Below are 19,774 nucleotides of genomic sequence, written 5' to 3'. Positions count from 1 at the left end.
TGTTGGCCAGGATTTTGAGAAGAGAGATATAGTTCTTTCATAGCAGAGACAATAGGTTGTTACGAATCAGTGAGACGCACCATGCCTATGATGTTCTCCAGTACCCTAAAATTTCCACTCTGTCATTAATTTGTTCTGTCTCTTCAAATATTTGTTTTATAGAACTTTCAACCTTTTAAATATCATGTCTCATATTCTTTACATATTTTGCATCCATTTTTCTTGTCCCAAAGCAATCCATTTTATCTCCATCTGGCTAACTTCATTTCCCATCTGCTGAAAATATTTCTGAAGCACAAATTGTGTAATTATTTTTTCTGCAGGCTGCTCATCCTTCAGCCTTCTTTTGCCATTTTTCTAGTAGCCATTTCTAATCCAGTTTGTAAACAGTGCTGCAGGAGCTGAGCTAGTTCCAAATCAAAGCTAGTTCCAAATCAAATCCACCTCTTATTCCAAATCAAATCTCCCTGCCCAAGGCAGCCTGCAGAGAATCTTGTGCAAGGCTGTGATAGCATTCACTAAATAGCAGATGTCTACCTTACATCCAGGCAGGAGTTCAAAATTAGTAGACCAGCAATTGAAAAGGTTGCATCCATCACTTAGCTGCAATGCATCACCTTGTCCTCACTTCACGTAGAGAATGGCTGTTTCAATTATCCATATTTATTTAGGGGCATGCTCGTTGCAGAGTCTTAGTAACGCATTGGAAATGATGGCTTTAGGCCGGATGTAAAAATGCAATTCTGTTGTTTTCCAGATTCGAAGAAACACCATGGTGAGGAGAAAGGTGAACGTATGTATGCTGTTATAGCCAAGCTTTTAATTTGGCAGGCAATTTAATATTACTCCTTTAATTAATTGGGACTTACGGTTTTATCTGGTGTGTTCTTCTTGTGCTCTTCTGCTGTTCCAACAGAAATAAGATTTGCATTCTCCTTGCAATTTAAGAAAGCTTTAGCAATGCTGCTTTTCCATCCAGCAGCTGTTAAGTATCTGGGGTCATGGAATACATGAAGAACATATATTCTTCATGTCTCTTATACTTTTAGGTTGAATATGATTTTGTACCTAATCATCTGATTTTGTATTTTTGTACCATATTATTGTATGTTTGTATTTGTAAGTTACAATGATTGATGTAGAGTTATAGAGGGAGGAGGGTGGAGAGGCAGAGTGAGTTAGGGAGGATGGAAGGAAGAGAGGAAGGGGAGGAGGAAGGAAGGAAGGAAGGAAGGAAGGAAGGAAGGAAGGAAGGAAGGTGCCAATAGAATAGAAAGATGTTTCCAATTTCCTTTGTAGTGAACATAATTACAATTATCTTGCAAAAAAGTTATATTTTTTTCTATTATCCGATTATTCAAAGCATGTGCATTTCCCCCCATTTAATACAATCAGAAGTTTCTAGTCAACCAGAAAGATATTGTCTTTTCTCTGATCAAAAACATTTATTTAGTTATCTCAATAGTGAATTTCAACCACATATTTCCCCACTGATCTATTTGTATATTGTAGCCAATTTTTCAGCCCATTTGATCATCCATTCTTTCACTTGTTCTTCTTTTGCCTCCTATTTTTGTCAATGCTTATAGATTTTAATTACACGTTCATTATTAGTAAATATAAATATTTCAAATTTAATTTCACTTTGTTCAAAATGATATCATCTTTTATCCACTTCAAACTTTCTAATAATTGTACATAAGAAAATCACTGGTATGTTTTGTTATCAAATCTTCTCTCAATTTTATTTTACAATCCCTTTGAAAAAAATTCTAATACATCACAAATTATTGTGCTTATTGTGTAAGCACAATAAATATGCTTACTTATTGCTTGCCTACAAAATGCTTCTTGTGCTGGAAGAACCTAAAATGTATTTATTTCATACTCTAAGAATAGCTTGCATAACATCATGGTTTTTTAAAAAAATCTACCAGCAATTGAAAAGGTTTCATCCATCACTTAGGTGCAATGCATCACCTTATCCTCAATATAAGCAGAGAATGGCTGCTTCAATTATCCATATTTATTTAGGGGCATGCTCCTTGCATAGTCTTAGTAACGCATTGGAAATGATGGCTTTAGGCTGGATGTAAAAATGCAATTCTGTCATTTTCCAGATTCAGAGGAACACCATGGTGAGGAGAAAGGAGAAGGTACGTATGCTTTTCTAGCCAAGCATTTAATTTGGCATACAATTTAATGTTACTTCTTTAACTAATTGGGACCTTACAGTTTAGTCTGCTGTGTTCTTCTTGTGCTCTTCTGCTGTTCCAACAGAAATAAGATTTGCATTTTCCTTGCAATCTAAGAAAGCTTTAAAAATGCTACTATTCTGTTAGATCGGGCAATGAGAAGGCAGACACCGGCTTAACGCAACAACAGCTCTTTATTCAGACAGACAAGTATGTACAATCCAGCGACTGTTCGGTCTGACAGCAACCCTTTTATAGGGAGCTGTCAGACCTCTTAGCCAATCAGATTAAACCTCTGTTTCCGCCGGAACAGAGGACCAGAGTGGAAACTCTGGTAGCTAGTGTTGATATCTAACACCCCTCCTCTCTTGGTTGGGATTGAATTTATTGAATTTATTGAATTTATAGACCGCCCCCTCTCCCCGAAGGGAAGTTCCTATTAGTCACATAGTCTTTGAGGTAGGGGGGTCTTTGTTTCCGTCTACCCGACCTGCGCAGTTCATTTGGAACCAGTTCTTCAGGCAGGTCTGACAGACCTGTCTGCTCTCCAGCTCTGCTCTGTGGAACCTGCTGGAACTTATCCCAGTCCGTGGCTGGAGTTCCCTGGATTTGCTCGCTTGGAGCTCTCTGTGGGCCTGCAAGAAACTCAGATAAGTTTTCCGGCCCCCGCGGGTTTGAGCTGGCTGTGGAAGGAATGAGCATTTGCTCCTTTTGGGTAGGGCCTTGGCTGATTTGTTCCAGATTTTCATCTGGTGTTCTAAGAATGGAGTGGGAGAGGTGACCACGGAGTTGGTCAACATGCCTCCTCCAATCCTCTAGCTCTAATAAATAAGAGCGAGGCCCGGTGATGCCTATCACCATAGCAGAAATCCACAGAGTCTCCCCAGCGTAGTTGTGGGCGTGTACTGAATCCCCTACGCTAAAGTTTCGAATCTTGCTTGTGGAGTATGGGGGCGATGTGGCAGAGTAGTTTGGGTGTAGCCGGTCTAAGTGGGACCTTAGTTGGCGACCCATGAGAAGCTCAGAGGGGCTTCTCCTGGTGGTGGCACTTGGCGTGATATGTTGGATTAGCAAATAGTGATCAACCCGTGTTTGCCAATCTCCCGGGCCCATTCTGGCGATGGCCTCTAGTCGATCGCACCATTCTCTCCACCTGACCATTGGAAGCCGGATGGAATGGCGTGACCAGGGCATGTCTGATTCCCTGACTTGCTAGATAGGTCTCGAATTGCATGGCCGTGAATTGGGGCCCATTGTCTGAGACCAAGACATCGGGCAGGCCGTGCGTGGAGAAAAGTCTCTGTAGCACCTTGATGACCGCCTCTGCCATGGTAGAGGTCATCAGGGCTACCTCTAACCATTTCGAATATGCATCCACAATTATGAGGAATGTTTGGCCATGAACGGGGCCAGCAAAATCGATGTGCACCCTAGACCAGGGTGCCTGAGGGCGCTCCCACTCTTTAGCGGGTGCCTCTGGGCGAGCTGGTCTGGATTCCTGGCTGCTTCAATTATCCATATTTATTTAGGGACATGCTCCTTGCATAGTCTTAGTAACGCATTGGAAATGATGGCTTTAGGCCGGATGTAAAAATACAATTCTGTTATTTTTCAGATTTAGAGGAACACCATGGTGAGGAGGAAGAAGAAGGTACGTATGCTTTTATAGCCAAGCTTTTAATTTGGCATTCAATTTAATATTACTCCTCTAACTACTTGGGATCTTATGGTTTAATCTGGTGTGTTCTTCTTGTGCTCTTCTGCTCTTCCAACAGAAATAAGATTTGCATTCTCCTTGCAATTTAAGAAAGCTTTAAAAATGCTGCAGTTCAATCAGGGTTTCAGGCAGCTGTTAAGTATCTGGGGTCATGGAACACATGAAGAACATATATTCTTCATGTCTCTTATACTTTTAGGTTGAATATGATTTTGTACCTAAACATTTTTTTTAAACAAAATTTTATTGGTTTTTTAAAAAAATAAACAAGGAAAGGGGTGGTGGAACAGGTTACAAATTTTGGCAGTTACAATATGCAGGAGGTGGCCCCTCTCCCCATGCTCATACTTTTCATTTATTAATACATTAGATTAGTACTAATTAATGGTATTTTGTCAGCATATAAACTTTTATCTTCAAATAATTTCAATTATTTTACATCAAACAGATTTTCTTGTTCATTTTTGTGATCTGAGTTTTCTCGATGTTGCCCTTTCTCCCCCCACCAGCAGAGCTCCGGCCCCTCCCGTGTCCTGTGTGTCTGGTGTGGTGTCATCAGGTTTATCTAGGTGGACTTTATTTTTTTCCATAAAGGCCTGAGCCTCTGTGATTGTGTTGATTCTATCTCTTGTGTCCTCCCAGAATATTAGCATACCTTCAGGCATCAGGCATCTAAACCACACCCCTTTCTGGGATAATTTCTTCGCTAATAGCGAATAGTTTTTTCTTTTATCTCTCACTTTCTTAGGGGTCTGTTTCAGAATGGCTATTTCTCTATCCTGGTATTTTAGTGCTTGCCCCCTTTGTGCACTCAGAATCTCATCTCTTGTGGTCTTTCTAAGGAATTTAATCTGTACCTCCCTTGGAACATTATGTGTTCTAGCATATGCTGAGTTTACTCTATAAACCAGGTCCATGTCCCACCCCATCTGTTGTTTGTCTTTTTTGATGTATTCAGCCAATAGGTTTGTCATAATGTCCCTTAAATCTTCATCATCCGCCTCAATCACATTTTGAAACCTAAGGAAAAAGGACATTCTTTCAAATTCCATTTTTATCTGGTGGTTCTCAAGCTCTTGGTTCCCTTTCTGCACTCCCCTCACCTCCCCCCTCATCTCAGCCGTCCCCTCCTCCAAAAGATCCAGTCTCTGTGAGTTTTTAATCACCCGGTCTTGGTTCTCTCTAAGCTGCTCATTCATCTCCTTTAGTTGGTTTTTTAAATCCTCCTGCCCCTTTAAGAGTTGTTGGAACATCTGCTGAAAGTCCACCTCAGAAGGCTTGGGCTGAAGCAAAGAAGTTAAGGTCTGTTGTCCACTGGGGCTGGACGCTGAAGATGTTGGGGCGGAGACAGCAAAGCCCGGCTTCCCCGGGGGTGGTCTTTTGGGTGGCATTGTAATAAGCAAAGAGATAACAATGTCAGTACAGAGAGGAAACAATTAGGGAGGAAAACCGCCAAGAGAGGTTACGAGGCAGGGAGTCCAAGCAGATAGGAACCTTTTCTGGATTCAGCTCCTGGCAATAGAGCAATAAAGTCCTTTGTTCCAAGCCCAGAGTAAAATGTAGCAAGAGATTTGTCTGAGTGTCACGGAGACAAAGACAAGATGCCTGAAGCTTCTATGGGTGGAGTCAAGTTTCAGTGTCTATGAAGCTTAGACTTCTCACGATACAGGAAAAGTTTATTTGGCAACCAGGTTCAGAAAGTTAGCACATGGCTAACTTGCAATTTCTGAACAACCTTCATTATCGAAGCACGCATTCTTATACATTCTCAAAAGCAGCGCAACACGGAAATACTTAATTCATTTCTTATTGGTTATTTTGGGGGAAAAGCCTTATAAGAAGATGAGGGTCTCACTTCTCCTTTTTGTTACTGGTATGGACTACGTGTCATTAACGAACTTTAATTGGACCTTGTGGTTTTGACATAGGGACGTTGGCTAGAACATCTTGTGGTTAGAGGCTGATGACATTTTCCTGTCCCTTTAAGCAAGCTTCTAACTGTCCCTTTTATGCCACATCTTCATTCTTATCTTTTAATTTATATTTTATTCTACTTTATCCTCCCCTTCTAGACTCTATTAATACCCACAACCGAGTCTAGCCTCTTAGATTAACAATATAAGCATGTAGAATACAGAATAGCAAAAAAACAACGATACAAGCAATACACATCTTAGGGCTTATCTTCCAAAATCACTTCCTCTACTTCTAAGAGTGCAATTTGAATATCATCTTCCTTGAAGGTATGTGGGATTAGGCTTTCCATTAACATTAACTCCTTTTCAGCCCATATTTCTTTTACAGACCTCATAACGAGTTGTTTAAGCAAGGGTATTATGCAAGGGAGGAAGGCTAAACTTGCGATTCCACATAATAAAAGAAATAGCATTTGCTTGATCCAACCTGTTTCTGGTAGCCAAGAGAACCACACATCTGTTCCTTGTATTGTTTGACCAATAGAGGCAGCTTGATCTCGTAGTTCTTGGACCACCCCCCAAACTGCTCCTGATCTATTCATATAGAAGCAACAATCTTCTTCTAGGAATACACATAGTCCACCCTTTTCAGCAGTTAAAAGATCTATGGCCCGCCGGTTCTGTAACATTACGGCTGCCAAGGAATTTATCTGGTCCTGGACCAAGGTGCCAGCAATTTGGTTCAGGCATTCTTGGAATTCTTCTGACAGTTGCCTGAACTGTGTAATGGAATGGGTCATTCCAGCTACACCCATTCCTACTGCTGTCCCTATTCCCAGGATTTCTAATAGTGGAATTAGGAGCGGCACTCTTTTCTGGACATGTTCCATGAGGGATACAGGGAGGGCCTGTTCCCCACTTATTACCCCCATTTTGGGGAGGAGGTGTACTAGGGTACATGTGCCAGTCCAATTGGTGGGCAAGCACAGATAGGCATTTCTCCTGCAGAGAAAGAAAACTCCATTGTCTCCTACACATACGCCGGTTCATGGAGAAAGCATGGGCTCGGAGGTTCCTTTCATTAGTCCAGACTTGTAAGGTTCCTGCTAGGAACATATCAGTAAGGGGCTGTAATGGAACTTCTTGATTAGGGTCCATTAGCTTATTCCTGAGGACTGGTCCTTCAAAGAGATATTGAGAACTGGTGTTTCCAGGGGAAAAATAAACAGAAACTCCCATAGTGGATTGTATTGAAAGCCAAACAGGAAGTCGGAGTGGTTGGAATGGCCTTGGGCACCTTCCAGTAGTCAGATTCCCCTCCCATCGGTTAAAAACGAGTGGAGGTGGGAGCGAGAAAGTGACTTTCTGTTGGAAGAGCTTGTGAGCAGAAGGAGACATGCTGCAAGTCAATTTCACGTCTACAAGGGTTTTCCTGGGGGCAAGGTACATTTCAGATGGGCATTGTTCCTCTGACAGTGACCCCACAGGAATGCCAGGTTCCTGATATCATTTGATGCACAAGGAGGGTGACCCTATAATTTCTACACCAACTGCTATGGGCCCAACGATGGGGAGACGGCTCATCCCCAGTCTTTTAAGCGCGTCAGACAGATCGCCATGTAGCTGGGCTTCTGCCGTTTTGGTTCCCCATCTACCTCCCTTGTCAAAGACTATCGTAGCTCTGGTCTTTTCCCACAAATCTGACTCAACTGGCACCCCATGATAAGATGAGGGTCCAGCAGACAAACACAACCAACATTTCTGACCCAGGGCAGGGTCAAACTCATTGATTAAGCTTTGTCTTAACTCTTAACATATAGTCCCCTTGTCTTAACTGTTGCAGGGGTCTGTTTTCCCTAGGCTTTGCCCTTTGTCTTACAGGGTTTGTCAAATAGTTGGCTGGAAGTGTTGGAATCGGCTTGTGGTTTCATCCCCAAGCATAAATAATGCGCCGCTGATGGGAGCGGACCAGTTCCCCATGCTGTAACAGGTTTTTATCTTGATTTCTGGAATTTTTGACATCCTCGGATCTTTCAAGAGCTAAGGGTGTTACTTGGGTATTTTCGCAACATGGGGAGATAATAGTCTGGAAGTTATCGCTTAGCATGCCTTTTGCCAACAACAGCCAAAGCCACAAACAACTCATAATTATCTCTTACACAAGATTTCCTTTTACACAGTTCCCTTTTGCCTATAGATTCACCACATCAGGGAGAGGGTAAGGATTATATATGGTTTGGAGGGTTACAGCATCGGCTTCTGGCTCTCCACAAGACCAAATCTTATTTGCTAGAAACACACAACAAATTATAATAAGGATAATCAAGCTTACAAAAGTAAAGGATATAGTGGCTACAGATATAAAAGCTTGCACCAACATATCCTGACAGGTGCTCAATTTCTCTAATTCATCTTGCAACTGATAAGTTGGAACGTTGTTTTCCTTCCTTCAATTCTTCAGCCATACGTCGAGAAAACAGCTTCAGATTTGTGGTTTCAGTAGGGCTTCTTCTGCCCCATAAGAGCTACCTGTTGCCGGTAGGGAAGCTTATAAGAGGCGTTTCTTTAAGCGTATTACTAAGGGACGGGATTCGTCCGAGTCAGCCTCCCAGTATTCTTTGGCGGCTGGTTTGATGCGGGTCCAATGAATCCAAGACTTGGATTCTAAAACTTTTACTGCAAGTGGAGAACACATAACTACAGTATACGGGCCCTTCCATATAGGTTTTAAGTTCTCCCCCTTCCAGTGTTTTACCCACACCCTGTCCCCCACATGAATATTATGACTGGAATTTGTTAAAAATGGTGGGGTAAGGGAGACACAATATTGTTGGATTTTTTGTATTTGCTTATTTAATTCTCCCACCATTTGATTCACCCATGAGGCCCCCAGCTGTCCCAGGTCCACTATGTGATTTTTCAAATTAGAACTTCTTACCGGTAGCCGTCCAAACATCATTTCAAAAGGGGAAAATTTAAGTCCTTTTCGTGGAGTACATCTTACAGACCAAAGTATTTGACTTGGGTTTTTACTAAATGTGCCTTTTTTCTTGAGGCATGATATCCCTTATCCATTAACAGAGGAAGTAATTGGTTGGTATTTTTCCAACAAGTCTCCTTCATCTGTCCTATCACTAAGATATCGTCTACGTATTGGAGTAGCGCATCTCCATCTTCACAAGGCTGGAAATTTTCTAGGTCTGAGGCCAAGGCTTCACCAAAAAGGGTAGGTGAATTTTTAAATCCTTGGGGAAGTCTAGTTCAAGCGTACTGCCTCTTACGACCTGTTACGGGATCCTCCCATTCGAACGCAAACAGTTTTTGGCTGTCCCTGTGTATTGAGATGGTGAAGAAGGCATCTTTTAAATCTATCACTGAAAACCAAGTAGCTGAGGCCAGAATCAGACTCAAAAGAGTATAGGGGTTGGGGACAATGGTGTGGACTGTGACCGTGGAGAGGTTCACAATTCTCAATTCCTGCATGGGCCTTTAAGAGCCATCAACTTTTGGTATGGGTAAAATTCGGGTATTCCAGGGAGACTGTATTGTTTTCAGAAAGCCAGCTTCCAAATATTTGACAATGTGGTTCTAAATTGCCTGCGTAACAGAGCGGGGATAACTTTTCTGTCTGAGGAGGACAGGCACAGCTAGAGGTTTCACTTGTATAATTATAGGTGCATGCTGAGATGCATGGTCTGGGGGGTTATCTTCTGCCCATAGTTTAGGTACTTTAAATTCCTGCCAGGTATCGGGGATCTGGTCATCTTGAATTATCGTCACTCTCCATATCTCATCTGGGGGGTGCTTCATTGTTAGGACCATTTTGTCTTTCTCAAAGGCCAGTCTAGCTCCCATTTTGCATAGGATATCACGACCCAACAGCGGAACTGGGCATTCAGGCATGTATAGGAACTGATGTTCTATATCTCTTCCATTCAGGGAACAATTTAAAGGCTTCAACAGAGGGCGTCTGTTTATCTGACCATCAACCCCTTGGATGTTTAGTACATTATTGGAAATGGGAGCCAAGGGTTTTGTAATTACTGATCTTGATGCCCCTATGTCTACCAAAAAGGTTACATTATTACTCCCTATCTTCATTCAGACCAGGGGTTCAGGGGGGGCTGGACTAAACCCTGGTCCCCTTCAGTCTTCAGACCTTTTGTCTATTGCGGCCAAGCTTATAGCTTCCATACATGTCTATGTAATGTATATGTCTGTGATGTTTTAATTTTTGATTGTACACCGCCCCGAGTCCCTTTGGGGAGAGGGAGCAGTTTTATAAATCTAATAAAATCAAATCAAAATCAAATCTTCCGCCTTGCTTTGGAGCAGTCTTCGGCCTCTGCCCGGGAGTCCACGGGTCTTCATCCCTCTTCCACTTCTTCCTCCCGGGGGATCGTAAATTTTGACCTTACGATTCAATCAACTAAGTTCCATTCTTTTATTCTGTCCTCTTCCTTGCCCCCTTATCCCAGCTTCTAGCCTTTTGGGTACTCTAATATCCAGTGGTCTTCTCCCTTGCACCAATTACATCGACCTCTGCTCTGGATCTGGGATTTATTTGACAATGCAACTGCCAGCAATTCGGCTTTGCATTGCATTCTAGCGTCCTTCTTTTTCTCTTCTACTTCTTTTCTGTTCACAAAGACTTTGGGAGCGATTTCCATTAATTGGCTTATATTCATCCCTAAGGCTCCTTCTTGCCTCTGGAGCTTTCGTTTAATGTCCAGGGCACTCTGGGATATGAAAGCCATCGCTAGCATATGACATTTTCGGGATCCAGGGGGTTAATTGGGGTATAGGTTTTATACGCATCGAGCAGCCTTTGGAAAAAGGCTTCGGAACTTTTGTCTGATTTTTGGATCACGAGAGAGGGTTTGGACATTACTGGAGGTTTTGCAGCTTGTTCTAAGCCTTGAAGAATTAGTGCCTGATAATCCCGGAGGGGGGGCATTTCTCTATAGGGGTCCCACTGTGGATCTTGCCATGGAAACCGTAAATTTAGTGCGGCTTGAAGGCTTCCTCCATCTGCGGGTTTCAAGATTTTTCCAATGGCACCACTCAACCTTTCTCTTCTCCATTAAGGAGAGTAGTCATTAATTGCTCAAAATCCTGCCATGTTGGATTTTGGGTTCTGATAATGACCCTAAACAAGTCAATGACTTCTTGCAGCTTAGCGGACAGCGGTCCATAATGTTGTTTCCAATTCAATAGGACTGTGGTGGTAAACGGGATGTATTGAAACAAAGCCTGGATCTGTACTTGTCCCTGTCCATCTATAACCATTTGAACCATTTGGCGCAGCGGAGCTAGGAGCTGACTTCTGGTTCGGGCAGCAACGGGGGAATTTCTTTGGGTTATAGGAGAAGGGGGTCCACTAGACGGACTTTCCAATTTTTGCCTTTCTCCCTGGTCATTTTGTCCTACTGCCCCTTGGTTAATTCCACCACCGGCATTCGAAGGCTGCCTTGGGTGATAGAGAGGGGCATATGGAAGGGGGGCTTCTTCTTCATCGGGCACAGTTTGGAGGAGAGGCTTTTTCTCAGGGTGATTCATTTTGACCTTACTTTTGCCATTTCCTTTTATTCGGGCCACACAAACCTTTACGGCTTCCTTTTTACATTTACAGAGCCAGTCAGGATTTTGTTGCACTGCTATCTGCCACTGATCAATATACTGATATTGATCTGGGTGACCAGTTTTAGCATCGGTTATGATCTGATGTACCTTTGAAATGATGTCTGGATTAAAGTGCCTTCAGGTTTCCATCCTACATTAAAGGTTGGCCATTCGTTCTCACAGAATCTTTTTAGCTCCCCAGGGTTGGGTTTGGGATCTCCATAATCTCCACTAAAAGCTCTCTTGAAGTTTTTCAACATGCACTGGAGAGGCGTTCGAGGAACGCTCCCCCCTCCCATGTTCTATTTCTTACACATTTTCTGCTGACCTGCGGTCCCAGAGTTCACGATCACCAACAGGAACTGCAGCAGATTGGACTTCCGGCGGATGCCACCAGGGCAAAGGACGCTCCCTCTAGAGCGTCCGATCTACAGCTGATTGTTTCGCCGATTTCCAGGGGCGAAAATCCTCTGCTTCGAGCAAAGAGGCGGAGGAGAGCTTTTTCGGGCTGGGTTGAGCCCGTTTGGACCCTCCAGGAAGGAGGTAGAAGTGGTGCTCCCCAGGTAGCCCGAGAGGAAGCTCCAACAGCTGGATCCCCCTGCTTTGCAGGGCAAGCTCTGGAAGGCACGTCTCCATTTACATTGTTGATTGGTGCTGAATTGTAACGGACAGACTGAGACTGAAGCGGTGGCTGCAAGTTTTTTTTTTTTTCTGCTTTCTCTTATTATTCTACAGCTTTATAACAAAGACTTTCACTTTGGGGGGAAAAAACGGAGAACTTTTTCCTTTTAAAATGGCTGCTTTTCTTTCTCTGCTTGTTCTCCTTAATTGACTCTTACTGAAACCTTATACAACAGTGCCATCTGGTGGTTGGAATTGAAAAGAAAAGAGGATTTTCCTTTTTTTTTTTTTTTTGGACTTGCTTGGCGCCTTGGCAAGTTATGGCTGTACAGAGAGGTACCAAGCCTAAGGGCACCTCCTCTCCTTTACAACAATCTCAGCTGTCCTTGTTGGCACAACCTCAATCTCAATCCCAAAATCCACCACCTGCAGCAATTACCAATAAAGAAATATTGGATACTTTGAACATTAAGTTTGGTAATATGGAGAAAAATATGTTGGATTTGAAACAACAAATGAGAAGCCAACAGGACCAAATGGATCAAATGAACCAAACTATGGAAGAGATGAGGGATCAGGCAGCTCGGGCTAATCAAGATATTAGAAACGATGTTGTTTCTGCCCTGTCTGGACTGGCTGTAAATTTGGAATTCCTGGATGATGTGGTTAAAGAGACTCAGAAGGATGTTGGAAAATTGGAATACCGGGCAGACAAATTGGAAGAGAGGGCGGATAGAATTGAGCTTGAGCAGTTGCTATTCCAGTACAAGCAGTTAGAGGCTGTTTTGCGGGTAAGGGGTTTGCCAGAGGATAAAGACAGCGGGAAAGGAGAAGATTTGAGGGTGATTTGCGCGGAGGCTTTTGCCCCCCTTCTACAAGTGGATCCAAAAGAGATTCTCCAACAGATTGAGAAAGCCTACAGAGTTAACTCCTGGTACGCAAGACAGCGAAATTTGCCAAGAGATGTGGTGGTTCATCTGGAAAGGAGATACCTGCGTAATGAGATTGTACAGGCTGCATATCATCAGAGATGTACTGTGCGAGATCAGGAGGTGAAAGTTTTGAAAGAAATACCATTGAAAATGCTTAGGCTGCGCAAAGAGTTTAAATTTTTGACGGATGAGCTGAAGAAACGTAACCTGCAATTTAGATGGGAGTTGCCAATTGGCGTTACTTTGATTTACTCTGGGAAAAGATATCGATTGGATTCTACTCAGAAGGCCAGAGACTTTTATTCCAAGGTTCTGAATGCTGGCGAGCCAGGATTGGAATCGGAAAAGACCCAGCCTGTTCAGCAGGAGCCAATAGAGATAGCAGCCTCGGCGCTTGCGTCAGTTGATAAACAGCTTGTGGAGAGACTGGAAGAAGCAGAAGGCTTGGGATTGGAATTTAAAGAACAGAGAATTACCAGAGCAACGGCAAAGAAAATGGAGAAGACTATACAGCAAACTTCGAGTATCTCTGTTGATGTACCTACACAATCAGAAGCCGTGGGAGGAGCAAGGCCTAAGAGATTTCCTACTGATATGAGGGCTATGCTTCAGAAGCTTCAAACTAAGCTTGACGATGGTCAGGCTGCTGACCTGGAATGTTAATGGACTTAATTCCCCACAAAAAAGAAGAAAGGTTTTCTATTATTTGAAACAGCATAAAAATGATGTAATTTGCCTTCAGGAGACGCATATTAAGTCTAGTGATCAAAATTTTTTGGACAATTGGAAATTGGGACAATGTTTTGTAGCCTCAGCTCCTGAAAAAAAGAATGGTTTGGTGCTGTATGTTAATAAAAGCTTGTCAGCTAATTTATTGGAAGCAGATCTGCAAGGGAGATATATTTTAGTGGAACTTATGGTACTGGATCAGAAAATATTACTTGTTGGGATTTATGCCCCTAATCAACAGCAGATGAAATACTTTAAGGATTTGCAGAGGAGAATATCGGACTTGGACTACAAATCATTTGTTTTTATGGGGGATTGGAATGGGGTTATAGACACACAGATGGATAGATCTGGAGCTTCAACCTCAACTTGTAGAGGGCGGTTGCCTTCAGCTTTTTTTGATCTGAAGGATGAATTGGAATTAATGGATGTCTGGAGGCTCCGCAATGAGAAGGAAAGAGACTATACGTTTTTCTCGGACAGACATCAGTCTTTTTCTAGAATTGATTTTATGTTAATATCAAATGATTTGCTTTCTAGGATTAAAGATGTTAAGATTTTCCCGAGAACTATTTCAGATCACAGCCCGGTGATGATGGAGATACAGGACTTGATGACTCAACGAAGATCTTGGAGGCTTAATGAGGGATTATTTAAATATGATGTGAATGTGTTGGAGTGTAAGAAACAATTGAAAGAATTTTTTGTGCTTAACATGGATAAAGGCACCTCAACAGAGATGGTTTGGGACGCTAGTAAGGCTTATATGAGGGGCATATTGATCTATTTGAATAATAAGATTAAAAGGGATAGAGAAGCTAAATTGAAAGAATTGGAGAAGGAGATTAAGATCAAAGAGAAATTGCTGATATCAAGCCCTCAAGATAGGTCAATTTATACTACTATTAAATTGTTGAAAGGGCAGCTGAACATGCTAGTGGCAGAACGGACTACAATACAGTTGAGATACCTTAAGCATAATACATTCTGTAATGCCAATAAGCCTGGGAGGTGGCTAGCTTATCATCTACGGAAAAGGAGAACTCAAAATATCATAGATAAGGTTGAGGATAAGGGTAAAATGGTTTATCTACAAAAAGATATTCAGAGGGTGTTCGTAGATTTTTATTCTAAGTTATATGCTAAGGATAAGATTATATTATCTGGTATAGTTAATTATTTAGGACGGGTTAAAGTTCCACAACTTACATTAGAACAGAAGGAAGGGTTAGACCAGCCAATAACAACTGAGGAGATAAGGGAGGCTATTACTCAATTGAAGACTGGGAAGGCGCCTGGGACGGATGGTCTTACAGCTGTTTACTACAAGACCTTAATGGCAGAGATAGTGGAACCTCTTAAAAAACTTTTTATGGAAGTGATGGTCAACGGAAAGATTCCCCCATCTTGGAAAACAGCTTTTATTTCTCTGATACCTAAAGAAGGTCAGGAGGGATCACAACCAAAGAATTATAGACCTATTTCTTTACTTAATGTAGATTATAAGATATTTGCAAAGGTATTGGCTAATAGATTAATGCCGATACTACAGCAAATTATTCATCCAGACCAGACTGGATTTATATCAGGTAGATCTATGAAGTATAATGTAAGATATGTACTGGACCTTATGGAATATTTAGAAAAGAATAGCCAATACCCAGCGGCTTTGATATTTTTGGATGCTGAAAAAGCTTTTGATCAAGTACACTGGCAATTTTTGATTGAGGTATTGAAGAAGATGGGTATGGGTAGGTATTTTTTACAAGCTATTAGAGCTATATATCAAGAACAGACAGCTCGGTTGATAATAAATAATACTTTAACTACAGATTGTAAAATAGAGAAAGGAACTAGACAAGGATGTCCCCTATCTCCACTTATATTTGTATTAGTATTGGAAATATTGTTGAATAGGATATGTCAATCTACAGAGATTCAAGGTGTTCGGATTAGGCATCATGAATATAAATTGAGAGCTTTTGCTGATGACCTAGTTCTTACTATCTCGAAACCTATACAATCTATTGAACCGTTATTACATGAGATTCTGGATTATGGGGCGGTTTCGGGGTTTAAGGTGAATTATTCTAAGACAAAAATGTTGCTTAAGAATATGTCTAGTACTCAAGCTGAACGACTCCAGCAGTTATTGGGTTTTGAAGTAGTTAAAAAAGTTAAATATCTGGGGGTTTATTTAACAAACTCTAATACAAAACTTTATAAAAATAATTATGAGCTGCTTTGGCATAAGGTTCAACAAGAAATGGCCTCGTGGAGGAAACTGAAGCTGTCTTTCTTAGGAAGGATAGCTGTGGTTAAGATGAATATACTACCGAGGTTCTTATTTTTGTTTCAGATGATACCAATAATTAAAAGAGAGGCTACCTTGTTAGAGTGGCAAGGGGACATAAATAAGTTTATATGGGATGGGAAAAAACCCAGAGTTAAGTTGAAGATTATACAAGATGTGCGGGAGAGAGGAGGATTGAAAATGCCTAATCTGATGTTGTATTATGATGCAGCTGTCCTGGGAGCAATTAGTAACTGGATAAATATGACGGAGGAGAGAATTCTTAATCTAGAAGGATATGATCTGCTTTATGGTTGGCATGCGTATTTAATGTATGGTAAAAAGCAGGATTTTGTTTTTAGAACGCATATATACAGGTCTGTGTTGTTAAGAGTCTGGAAGAAGTATCAGCCAAATATGCAATGTAAGATTCCTGACTGGGTAATACCAAGGCATATGATAGAAAATATTAGTATAACACAGAGGCACGATGAAACTACATATGCCCAACTGTTGGATTGGGTAGATAATCATTGGGAGCTAAAGTTGATAGATGAACTAAAAGATAAAAAGATTGTTCAGACTTGGTTTCAATATCAACAGTTACAATTTAGGTTTAAGGAAGATATGAGGATAGGTATTGAGAATACGTATGATGAGTTGACTGAGCAAATTAGGGACCAAGGACAATTTCATATTGAAAGAATATATAATATTTTGATAAAGAGAGACTCTGCTTCTGAGTTAGTTAAGGATTGTATGGTAAAGTGGGCACAGAATATAGAGGAACCTATAATGCTAGATACATGGGAGAAGATTTGGATTAGAAACGTGAAGTTTACGCAAGCTCAGAATTTAAGGGAAAATTTTTACAAGATGTTTTATAGATGGCATTTAGATCCAGCTAAGCTGTCTAAAATGTATCCAAATTACAATCCTAAGTGCTGGAGGTGTGATTGTTCAAACGCTTCTTATTTTCATATTTGGTGGTCCTGTAAGAAAGTTAAGGCTTTATGGATTAAAATATGGTGGATAATGCAGAAGAAGATTCTTAAAAGAAAAATTAAATTTGCTCCCCAATTTTTTCTATTGGGCATAGTACCTGACTGCACTGTTGCTGAAACTAAATTAATATTGTATATGATTACAGCAGCTAGACTGCTGATAGCACAATATTGGAAGAAAGCAGAATTATGCTCTATAGAAGAATGGATACTTAAGGTAGCAAATCTTGCCGAAATGGATAAAATTTCTGTATACCTAAAAGATCATTCTTACGATAAGTATATTATAGATTGGTATCCCTGGATTGATTTTGTAAAATTAAGGTACGGTTCAAAGGAAGTGTCTATGGGATTTGGTTGAGAAATGCTTCATAAATATGTAGTAATGGTTTTGGAAAGGAGGTTATGATGGTTTTTCTCCTTTTTTGTCTTTTTTGTATTATCTTGTTCTTATTCTGATATATGCATATTATTATTGGGATATTTGTTTTTCAGATTTGCTGGTAACTATGCTTCTGTCTCTATCTGGGAAGTCAGGGGTTGGGTTAGGGAGGGTTAGGGTGGGGTAATGGGGGGGTGGGTGGGGGGAGGGGGAGGGGAGGGAGAAAATGTTACTCCTAATAAGACAACCTGTATATGTCTGTTACATAAATAAATAAATGTTTATAAATATAAAAAAGGAACTGCAGCAGATTAACCTCCCACACAAACCTAGAGCCTCATTAGGATATGCCAATTCCGTTTGGAAGGGACGCTATCCCAGGCTCAGGGGGGAGATCGGGCCCCCTCTTCCACTCCTAACTGAGTGGGTCTACAATTCTTTTGATATTTGCCTGCAGGCGTCTTCTTTCTCAGCCGGCGTATTTTTTTATTAACTTGTCCTGATCCTGGTCAGATTCTTGGATCGGTGGTGTTCTCCAGATGCCCAAGAGAGGTCGTCGGCCCCCTTCCAGAGAAAGATCTCCGTGATGCCTGAAGACGGGCGAGATGGCCTCGATGGGGCACTGGTCGGTCTGTTCTGTCCTCAGCGAAATATCGCTCTAAGTCCTGCCCACGGTTGTCAGAATTGTTGCAGAAAATGGCAAGCTTAGATTTCTCAGGATACAGGAAAAGTTTATTTGGCAACCAGGTTCAGAAAGTTAGCACATGACTAACTTGCAATTTCTGAACAACCTTCATTATCGAAGCACGCATTCTTATACATTCTCAAAAGCAGCGCAACACGGAAATACTTAACTCATTTCTTATTGGTTATTTTGGTGGAAAAGCCTTAGAAGATGGGGTCTTACTTCTCCTTTTGTTATAGGCATGGACTGCGTGTCATTAACGAACTTTATTTGAACCTTGTGGTTGGGACTTTTGACATAGGGACGTTGGCTAGAACATCTTGTGGTTAGAGGCTGATGACATTTTCCAGTCCCTTTAAGCAAGCTTCTAACTGTCCCTTTTATGCCACGTCTTCATTCTTATATTTTAATTCATATTTTATTCTACTTTACCTTCTCTTACTAAGGCCCTTCTCCCAAGATTGCTCAGTTTGACCGGGTGACCAAGTCTTGGAAGAGTCCTGATTGTGCCAAACATCTTCCATTTGAGAATTATGGAGGCCACTGTGCTCTTAGGAAGCCTCATTTCAGCAGAAAATTTATGGTAGTTCTGTGCCTTGCAATAATCCTGTCTCTGAGCTCTGTAGGCTGTTTCTTTGACATCATGGCTTTTGCTCTGCTACTGTATGTATTGTCAGCTGTGACGCCTTCTATAGAGAGATGTCTGCCTTTCCAAAACATGACCAATCAATTTAATTTACCACCATTTGATTCCAGTCAAGCAGAGGCGGGTCGATAACTGGTAGAGATGGCAGGCTCGCCACGCCCCCGAACCAGTTCCCGGAGCCTCTAAATCTCAAGGAGAATTCTTTCTCTCTCCATTACTGTAAAGCCAGGTTATCCAATTTTGTTTCCAGCTCTTTGCTGTGAACCTCTTATTTGCTTGGTAAAATTTCCACTCTGTCATTAATTTGTTCTCTCACTCCAAATATTACTTTTTATAATTATTTTTTCTGCCTTCTTTTCCTTCAGCCTTCTTTTGCCTTTTTTCTAGTAGCCATTTCAAATCCAGTTTGTAAACAGTGCTGTGGCAGCTGTGCTAGTTGCTGATCTGCTTCTGGGTATTTCTCACCTCTCAAAGTGATTGCTTTGGTTAGATACTTTGGACACCTCTTATTCCAAATAAAATCTCCCTGCCCAAGGCAGCCTGCTTAAAATCTGGTGAGAGGCTGTGATAGCGTCTTATTCACTAAATAACAGATGTCCACCTTATATCCAGGCAGGAGTCCAAACTTAGCAGACCAGCAATTGAAAAGGTTGCATCCATCACTTAGTTGCAAAGCATCACCTTGACCTCAATATCAGCAGAGAATGGCTGCTTCAATTATCCATATTTATTTAGGGGCATGCACCAGTTGTGAGTTTCAAATTTTTTCAATTCCGGTTGTTTGGGTGAGGCTTGTTTGGTGGGCATTGCTTGGTGGTCATATGACTGTGGGTGTGGCTTGGTGGTCATGTGAGTGGTTGGGACAGCTAGAGAGTGGCTGGAGGGCCAGCTGGTCCGAATCTGATTGAACACTAGTAAGAATTCATATTAAATCCTACTTAGTGGCGATAGAAGCGCCAAAGCGTCAACATTTTTCCACTCTTATCGCATCCTCAGATAACCGCCCAGCCACCCTGTTTAGGGTGACCCACT

General features: G+C 41.5%; 1 protein-coding gene across 1 annotated transcript in view; it reads left to right on the top strand.

Annotated features, from left to right (window-relative positions):
- Window positions 1–565: 565 nt before the first annotated feature.
- Window positions 566–19,774, top strand: part of LOC309395772 (uncharacterized protein) — a gene marked incomplete at its 3' end in the record, with an annotated part of 39,794 nt that continues 20,585 nt past the window's right edge. The window contains exons 1-3 of the mRNA XM_081960305.1: window positions 566–793; window positions 2,121–2,156; window positions 3,811–3,846. Of these exons, the coding sequence (XP_081816431.1) occupies window positions 736–793; window positions 2,121–2,156; window positions 3,811–3,846 (130 nt within the window). The 5' untranslated portion in view covers window positions 566–735. The remainder of the gene's footprint in view (window positions 794–2,120; window positions 2,157–3,810; window positions 3,847–19,774) is intronic.

This window comes from Natrix helvetica, assembly GCF_964273705.1.
Source record: "Natrix helvetica genome assembly, chromosome: 7".
Taxonomy (NCBI): Eukaryota; Metazoa; Chordata; class Lepidosauria; order Squamata; family Natricidae; genus Natrix; species Natrix helvetica.
This window is presented reverse-complemented; position numbering and strand designations above follow the sequence as displayed.